Here is a 9,693-nt window from a genome sequence, read left to right as displayed (position 1 = left end):
TTCCTTCCTTCCTTCCTTCCTTCCTTCCTTCCTTCCTTCCTTTCTTTCTTTCTTTCTTTCTTTCTTTCTTTCTTTCTTTCTTTCTTTCTTTCTTTCCTTCTTTCTCTTTCTTTCTCTCTCTCTTTCTTTCTTTCTCTCTTTCTCTCTCTCTCTCTTTCTTTCCTTTCTTTCCTTCTTTCTTCTTGTCTCTTTCCTCTGTTGCCAGACTGCAGTGCAGTGACACAATGTTGCTCACTGCAGCCTCCACCTCCCAGGTTCAAGCTATTTTCCTGCCTCAGCCTCCGGAGTAGCTAAGGCCACTGGGTATGGCGTGCACCACCATACCCAGCTAATTTTTGTATTTTTAGTAGAGACAGGGTTTCACCACGTTGGCCAGGATGGTCTTGATCTCTTGACCTCGTGATTCACCCGCCTTGGACTCCCAAAGTGCTGGGATTACAGGCGTGAGCCACTGTGCCTGGCCTATTGCCCATTTTTCAGTTAGGTTGTTTTCTTGCTATTGAGTTGAGTTCTTTATATATTACCCCTTATCAGATATATGCTTTGCAAATTTTTTTTGTCATTTTGTGGGTTTGCTTCACTTTGTTAATTGCTTCCTTGGCTGTGCTTTTAAGGTCGATGCCATCCATTTGTCTATTTTTGTGGTTGTTATTACCTGTGCTTTAAGTTGCAGAATACAAAATCAACATACAAAATTAGTAGCATTTCTGTGTACTAATAACAAACTATCTGAAAAGGAAATTAAGAAATGTATTCAATTTACAATAGCAAGAACAACAACAACAAAAATGTAAGTATAAATTAAACCCAGACAATGAAATGTTTTTTCAATCATTTAAAATTGTAAAACCATTCTGAAGACTATAAAACACTGATGAAAGAAATGGAAGAAAACATACATTAATATAAAGATGTCCTGTGTTTATGGATTGAAAGAATCAATATTGTGAAAACATACGTACTATCCAAAACGATTTACAGATTCAGTGCAATCCCTATCAGAAGTCCAATGTCGTTTATCACAGAAATAGAAAAAACAATTCTTGAATTCTTATGAACCCACAAAAGACTCCAAATAGCCAAAACGGTCTTGACCAAAAAGAACAAAATGATGATATCCAACTATCTGATTTCAAAACATATAAAGCTATTGTTACCAAAACAGGATGATACTGGTATAAAAATAAACACATTGATCAATGGAACAAGTTAGAAGGCCCAGAAACAAACCCACTCATTTATAGTCAATGGATTTTCAACAGAGGTGCCGAAAATGCGTAATGAGGAAAGGATAGTCTCTTCATTAAACAGTACTGGAAAAACTGGCTGTGCACATGCACAAAAATGAAATTGGATCCTTATCTCAAACCATATACGAAAATCAAGTCAAAAATGGATTAAAGGAATATAAAACCTGAAACTGTAGAACTACTAGGAGAAAACATAGGGGGAAGCTCCACAGTGTTAGTCTAGACAAAGTATATTGTTTCCTTATATATGTGTTTTCAAATTTATCCTGTTCTATACTTAGGTTGAAATTGCTGAGTTATAGGTAGGTATGTCTTTTACTTTATTGGATATTGCCAAATTACTCTAAAGTAGCTGTACCACATTATATTTCCTTTAGAAAAGCAAGAGACTTCTCATTACTTCATATTACATCCTCACCCATATTTGTATTGTCAGACTTTTATGGATTTTTACTGATCTGAATGTTAAGTCATTGCAGGTTTATTTTGCCTTTCCCTGGTTATTAGTGAATTTGACCTTTTTTTTTTTCAGGTTACTCAGTTGTTCCTCTTTTTTTCTAGTGAGTTTTTTTCTCCTCATTGGTTTGTACAATTTTTTTATATTGTGGATTCTAATTCTTCCCAATTATATGTGTGACTTGCTTTCCAATTTTTTACATAATGAGTTTTGATGCATGGGAAATTTCAGTATTAAAGTAGTCAGATTTATCTATTTTTTCTTTTATGGTTTGTGTTTTGTGTGGCTTGTTGAAAAAATCTTTTTCTACTTTGAAATTTTAAAGATCCTCTGCATATTTAAAAAATATTTTCCAGTTTTCCTCTTATCATTTAGGAATTGAGTCTCTCCCACCTCATTCTTTGGTGTTAGTTAGGGATCCATTTTTTCCTTGTATGGATAACTAGTTCTCCTTGTACCATTTCTTGAATAGTTTATCTTTTCTCCTTAACCTACAAAGCCATCACTGCTATAGTATGCAATGCTAGGTATGCAATACTATAGTGTGCTAGGTATGCATTGCTCTGTTTCTGAGCTCTTTAGTCTGCTTCCTTTTCTGTTTCCTTATTTTTATACCAATGTCTTAATTACTGAAGTGTTATAGTTCTTGGTATCTGCTAGAGCAAATCTGCCCACCTTAACCTTCTTTTTCAAAATCAAGGGCTGGCAAACTATTTCTATAAGGACCACATAGGAATTATTTTAGGCTTTGTAGGCCATACAGCCTTTATTGCACCTACTGAATTCTGTCATTGTAGTGCAACACCACCCATGGGCTATATAAAGGAATGAGTTTGGTTGTATTTTGTGTAACTTTCACATATACACATTATTATATATTTTTTCTTTTTAAAAAAATTATTTAAAATTGTAAAACCATTGTTTGTGAACCATATAAAACAGCCAGTAGAACTTAATTTATTGACTTTTACTTAAAATTATCTGTGCTATTTTTTTTATGCCCCTTTTCTTATATACACTTTTTGTGAAGTTCAGCTTCTGATTTTCCCTACATGAGCAAAAGGTTATTTAAAATCCTTCAGTCGCCAGTGAAATGATGAGGCAGGAGAAAAAGTTCTTTAGGTAATAGTCTTGTCATAAAAAAAAAAAACAGTTGCATGGAGCTGCTCAAGATCTGAGTCAAACTGAAAAAAGGAAGATAAGGGGCTGAAAATTATTTTAAGAACCCCTCCAACCATGAGTTATTCTTCAGGTCAAGGGAGGGGAGGGCAGGGAGAAGTGTCTAGCCATGCCATCTTAGAGCAGAAAGCCATAGCTGGATCAGATCCAATTCTCATGACACACAAGGAACTACACTTGTGACACCTGAGCTGGATTCAGATAGCAGAGTGGGCAGGCAGGTGGGCAGGCAGAGCAGTGGCTGGATGAGCATGGAGCCCAGTACTACAGCTCCATCATTCTGTTCAGAGTACTGTCAGCATGGAACCATTGAATCAGGGTCTTGTAGAAGTTTGTGGTTCAGAAGGATGGTTTCCTGAATCCTCTTGGAGTTCTTGATGGTACATTTGAGGGGCTCACCAGGGCAAAGCCTTTCTAGCCTTGGATGATGAGATTACACACAGGGTAGATCTTGTAGTTTGTCATGTCAGTAAAGGTAAGGGGCAACAGGCTGGCTTCTTGAAATTGGTTTCCTGGATCCTGGTGAAGCTCTTGATGATGATGCCCTGTCTCCCAAGGTGGCAGAGTTCTAGTGCTGTATGCTCCCAGCTTGCCATGGCTCTCATCTCTGATAACCATCCATCTGATGGCATGTTTCTTACAGTAGTGGGCATTCTCCTGGTGACAGCCTTACCAAGGAGTTGACATTTATTGTTTTCAGTGTTTATGGCACCAATAAACAGGTTATTGGAGATGTTGTACTGGTGCCTCAATAACTTGAGCCATATGCCAACAATCAAAATATAGTCAGTGGTATACTTCCTTTTCATTTTTGTAAGGATATGTGAATCTCTAGGTCATCCAGGTCTTTGCCATCCCACTTGTCAAAAGGCTCCAGGAGCTGCAGGCACTTGTTGGTTGTGCTCATATCCACCCTCTGCCTACTGATATCCTTGTGGTGGAGGTGCTGGTAGGTGTCCTTCCTGGGGTCAACTCTGCTTAGGGAAGCTCTTCTGCATCTGGAGCCTCCAATTTGTACTTCTCGCTGTACATGGTTATCAGGAAGTAAATCTCTTGGTTGAAGTTGATGGTGCCAGAAATGGCTAGGACTTGAGGATCTCTGGGAACATGATGAAGTCGTGGGCCTCAGGTTTGCTTTATTGTGGCCTGTCAAGTTCCTCTTGTAGGAGGTAAGGATTGCATTTTTCTTCATCTTTATTATGTCCTTCCTGTTCCACTGGCCAATGCAGGGCCACAAACAGTGGCCAGGACAATGCCTACTATATCCTATAGGATCTGTGAATAACTCTTATGCTCAATATTGGTGTAGATCTGCTGAGATCCCAGTGCTGTGGTGAACTGTGACTTGCACTTGAGCCCATGAGCTAGCACTTGCTTGGCCATAGCTGTTGAGCACCTGATGTCCTCATAGCTTGAGTTGGTACAGTTGTTGATCAGACCCACTTTGATGTCCAAAGTCCATCCCTCCTTCTCCACTACAGTACCTACTTCTTCCACAGTGTGGGCCAGGTCGGGGTAAAGGGCTTATTTACATAGGGCTTCAGCTTGTTGAGGTTAATTTTTACCTGTCATTTATAATGGCAATCAGGGTCAGGTACCAAGTGATCCTTGATTTTATCTTGGATTGGCATTGTCTCCTTAGCCTGTCTTACCCAGTTATTTCTTTATTCTGTGGTTCTAAGAGAACACTGAGGGCCACAATTTCTACACCCATGTTCAGGTTATCATCAGGCCAGTGTATGAGATGGATTCTACACTAGGCCACTGGTACTCCACAGTACGTGTTTGCCACCTTTAGGATCACATCTGTGGATCAGATCTAGCTTGAGATTGTGCCTGTCAGCTTCACACCATTCATCTTGTGGCACTTCAACTCCTGCCATCCACTGCATCAGCCTCCCCAGCTCCAATGTATATGCCCTGCAAGCCACCACTATTGAGGTGTGGGGGTAGTGGAATAAGAAGAATCCTAGGGTATATGTAGCTTTCAAATTGATTCTAGGTCCAAGCTTCTAAAAGCCCACACTATAGTTCACATCTGCAGTTGCCAGGAAATTATGCTTTCTGATTTATGTCCTTGGCCTGGCACAGACCTTTCTTACCCCTGAGCTGAGCCTTGTCTGATGATCACAGTGGATGGTGGATGATATGGCCATTTGGCCACCTCTCTGCTGATGAACTGTACTGTGGCCATATGGTCCATGGTATCCTGAATGCCTATGCAGGTACATCTTACTCTGCTCAGTTGCCTGGGGTCATCCAGGTATCCATACATGATCTCCAAGAGGATCAGAGCCTGGTTCAATCATTTGTTAACACTGTTAATTTTCTTTTCTAGCAGGTTATAGTGGATATACTTGCTGACTCCAGTTAGCTCATGGTCACCTTGGTCTTTTGGCACAAGACTGATGCCACATATTTCTGCGCATTGGAGGGCTTTCTGCAACAGGGTTACTAATAGAGTATGCCTGCCATAAGGATTCTCTGTTTGGTACAAACATCATTTTTATGGCCTGTCTTTTTAAGTTGCTAACAAAATAAACTCACTTTCTAGCCCATATTTAGCACATTGCATTTGTGATTATAGATGAAATCAAGATTGTTAAATAAAGCAGTCATGAAAATAAACTTTTCAGATGACATGCAAAAGTTATTTGTTTTACCTCTGCAGTGCTAAACATCATGGACATAAATTAGATGATGTTAGTTTCCCTGTGGAACCATTTAAAACAACTATCTATTCTAAAAGTCAAATATGGTGATTTTGATCAGAGAATTAGGGTCAGCATTAACATTTTAAAGTTTTCTTTAAATGATAAAAGTTTGGTCATATCATTTTATCTTCATGGAATAATAAAGTACGATCATTACTTACAAGGAGGAACCACCTAACAAATACTTTTATTTTTCAGTAATTTATAGTGTGTTGTTCTTAAGTATAAATTACTTGTTTCTTCCCATAATTTTAATGATACAATGTTAATATATAGTTAAAATAATTTACTTCTTTGGAATTACACATGAAATTGAATTAGAGGAGTTTTTTTGTAGCATGAAAACATGCCGCCAATTGCCCACCTTGAATATTATTCTGAGAAAATTTATAACACTTCAAGTATGTCAGTTTTTTGTACTTGAAATGGATTACTTCCTACCTCACTAAAAGAATAAAAATATATTTTTAAAGGATATGAGATATTTTTTATATTTGAAAATATCATGCTTTTTCTTTCTTTTACTTCTCAGACTAATAGTTTCTTATTGGAGGTACAACTTAAGATCTCCCACAAATATACCAAAAACTAAATCTCGAATCCATAATGGAGAAAATCACATTTAGGAGAGTATGTATTTTATGATTAGAATTGCCAAGTTAAAATACATGATGCCTAGTTAAACTTGAGTTTTAGATAAACAACAAATAATGTTTGGGACATGCTTTTATTGTTAATCTGAAATTTGAATGTAACTGATCCTCCTGTATTTTATTTGCTAAATCTGGCAACCCTAATTATGATTCAGTATTTAAAAATATATAATTATAGATACATACGTTTCTATAATCCTTGAAACAAGTCTTCAAGAATATGCAGTAGAATATTAATGGTGGTTGTTTCTGGTGATTAGAGGAGAGGAAGGAAGATTTTAAATACTTTGTAGTCTCTACATTGTGTTCATTTATTTCAGTATGTACTTTTTTTTAATACTTAAGTCACTTGTTTTTGGTGGAGTGGCAAAGATACAGTGGATGGCAAAAATGCATAGAAATATCTGACACTTAACCATCATAGAGCATATGAGTGGGAAGGACAAGATATCACACATATAAAATTGCAATTACAGTAAACATCACAGAAGAGAGATACATCAGTGTTACGAGATTATACAGTCAGAGATTCTGTTGGTTTGGAAGATCACAGGAAACTTTCTTCAAAAGTGAAGTTTGAGATTAGATATGAAAGAATTTCTGTAGGAATTAACTCAGTCAAGATGATGACATTTCAAACAGAATGAAGGGGGAGAAATAATTTGGTGAGTAGGAGGAAGTAAAGGATGGGAGAGAGCTCCAGAGAAAGTAGTGCAAGATAATGTTGTAGAGAAACGTAGTGGCCACACCCTGTGGAGACTTGTGTTCCATGTAAGGTTTCAGGTTTTCATTTTTAAAGCAATGGTAAGCCATTGAAAGGGGCAATGCTGGTGTTAATAGGATCAGAATGCATTTTGGAAAGATCGTTTTGGTTGCCCTGTGGAGAACTGGTATGATAGGTAGGTGTATGCATGAGAGTGAGTGTTGCTTGACCAGTAAAGAGAATATTGTAGCAGTTCCTATGAGAGACAAATAGGAGTTTAATCTTAGTAGGGAGGTTTGATGATAATTTAGGAGGTAAAATTTTCAAGATTTAGTGATGCTGTTGATATGTGACAGTCACCAAGTGAGAAGTATTAAAGTTAACATGGGTTTCTGATTTGCACAAAGATGCAATGAAAAATGATACAGCCAATAAAAAATTAAAAATAATTACATAGATAAATAGGTTAACAACTAAAATGAAATCACTTGGATAGTATTCATAAAGTGAAACTATATGATGGCAGGAGGTGGATAAATCAAGAGATTGTAATATGAATATATATGTAATATATAATTGTAATATGTATAATATGCAGTATAAATTATATATGATATGAATTATATGTGTATGTAATATGTAAAATGAATTATAATATGAATCAGGAGATTGTAATATGTAATATTTTGAGTTACCTTGAAATTAATTTTAGTTATTTAGTACTGTTCATATTCAAATAGATATAATTTTAAATTAGTTTTTAAATTATAAAATTATTTCAGTATTTTTAGAATAAAAGAAACACAGAATGGTAAATAAAAAATAAAAAGTGGAGCTTTTCTTCTTAACTTTTCCTGGGGAGACTTCCCCTACCTTTTATAATTTATTTTATTGGAGAAATAGATTTTTGAATTGGAAATACTATTCTAAAATAAGGCAATTTTTCAACTAATCAGTACCTAAATGTATATTTTCTCTTAATTATGTTTATTTTACAGCGTTTGTAGCCTTATGTCAGGTTTCTCTGTCCCTAGTTAATCAATCCCTTTCACGTATCTATCTTTTCCTACACAGATTCTGATTAGATAATTCCCTTGCTTCAGAACCTTTTATGGTTCTGAAGAGGTAAGTTTAAACTTAAAGTTAACTCCAACTATCACTTTCTTGACCAGTGTATACTATGTTCATTTCTTTTCTCTTTCCTCAAGAGTGTGTGTGTGTGTGTGTGTGTGTGTGTGTAGTATTACACACACAAAGGGCAAATTGTAAAAATTGTATGTGATAATAGTATAATTTGATTAAATGCTTTTTTCCCCAGACTTTAAGTTCTAATGAATTTACTTAAAAACAAACAAAAAACATTATTATTATTATTATTTTTTGGAGACATAGTATTACTCCAGACCGAGTCTGGAGTGCAGTGTCACAATCTTGGCTCACTGCACCCTCCACCTCCTAAGTTCAAGCAATTCTTGTGCTTCATCTTCCCAGGTACCTGGGATTACAGGCATGTTCCCCCATCCCTGGCTAATATTTTTGTATTTTTAATAGAGACAAGCTTCCACCATGTTGGCCAGGCTGGTCTTGAACTCCTGATCTCAAGTGATCTGCCCACCTTGGCCTCCCAAAGTGCTGGGATTACCGGTGTGAGCCACCATGCCTGACCACACTTTTGTTCTTGATAGTCAACTATGTATCAGTCCTTGGAAAAAACTGATAAAAGAAAAGCAGATGTAGTGACTGTATTCTAAGGAAAATTGCATGACTGAAACTTATGTGGTGAAACATTTAACCATGTAGAGTTAGAAGAAACCTCAGTATTCTAATTCTTTGACGTTGTGGAGCAGTATGTTGTAAAGGATTAAAGGTTATTAATTTCAGGACAAATACAAATTGGTTCATCAATTTTGAAGGCACACGTTACATGTAAATTGAAGTGCTCATTTGAGGGGATATATTCTTCCTAGAGCAGACAGACTTCTTTCAAAAAAAACCCAGAATACCTAGCACTTGTTTGCTCATGTTATCACTTACTTTAAAAAAAAAAATAGCACTAGATGCATTCCTGGATCCGCTTATTGTCATTCCATTTATTTGACCTTAAGTTTTGCCAAAATTCTATTTTCCCCCCAAAGTGACTGAACATATTTCCAAAGAAGTCTTAGATTTCATATCCTTGATGAAGGCTCTTTACTGACTTGTAGCAGTAAAAACTATTATGAAAAATAAAAACGTTGAAGATTACACTATATTATTATATTGTCTATGATTTTATGTAATTGTGTTTTGCATTTTATGAAGCTTTGTGGTACATAAATGTGTCATTTATAATTAAATGTGGTTGAATTGATTTCTAAAATTATCAGATCCATGATTAACAAAATAACCTGTTGTATTACCCTTCTTTTTATAAGAAAAGGGGATTTAAGTCTTATTTCCTGGTTTTGTAACATGTTATAACTATAAATAATTCTTGTTTAGGGTAATAAAAATAGAAGCATAGTTTGCTTTCTGAGACTTGGATAGTATTTGGAAACATTTGGTTCAAGTTGGGAAGTTATTTTTCTCTCTTAATAGATGAAAATTTATAACTTTTAGAGAAAATCATTGTGAGCTTCCTACTCTAGCCCCCTCCCGCTGCCTTTTTTTTTTTTTTTTTTAATTGCAAAGTCAGTGCTTTCTAAACAATAAAGAACAAATATCCCCGGATACAAAGAAATGGGAAACTTAAACTAAA

General features: G+C 35.9%; 1 protein-coding gene across 1 annotated transcript in view; it reads left to right on the top strand.

Moving 5' to 3' along the window:
* Nucleotides 1–5,946: 5,946 nt before the first annotated feature.
* Nucleotides 5,947–9,693, top strand: part of VPS13B (vacuolar protein sorting 13 homolog B (yeast)) — a 542,268-nt gene continuing 538,521 nt past the window's right edge. Inside the window, exon 1 of the mRNA XM_011966737.1 lies at nt 5,947–6,001. Coding sequence (XP_011822127.1) covers nt 5,947–6,001 — 55 coding nt within the window. The remainder of the gene's footprint in view (nt 6,002–9,693) is intronic.

This window comes from Mandrillus leucophaeus, unplaced genomic scaffold (assembly GCF_000951045.1).
Source record: "Mandrillus leucophaeus isolate KB7577 unplaced genomic scaffold, Mleu.le_1.0 Scaffold770, whole genome shotgun sequence".
Taxonomy (NCBI): domain Eukaryota; kingdom Metazoa; phylum Chordata; class Mammalia; order Primates; family Cercopithecidae; genus Mandrillus; species Mandrillus leucophaeus.
The sequence above is the reverse complement of the archived record's forward strand: the minus strand, read 5'-3'. Positions and strand labels throughout refer to the sequence as shown.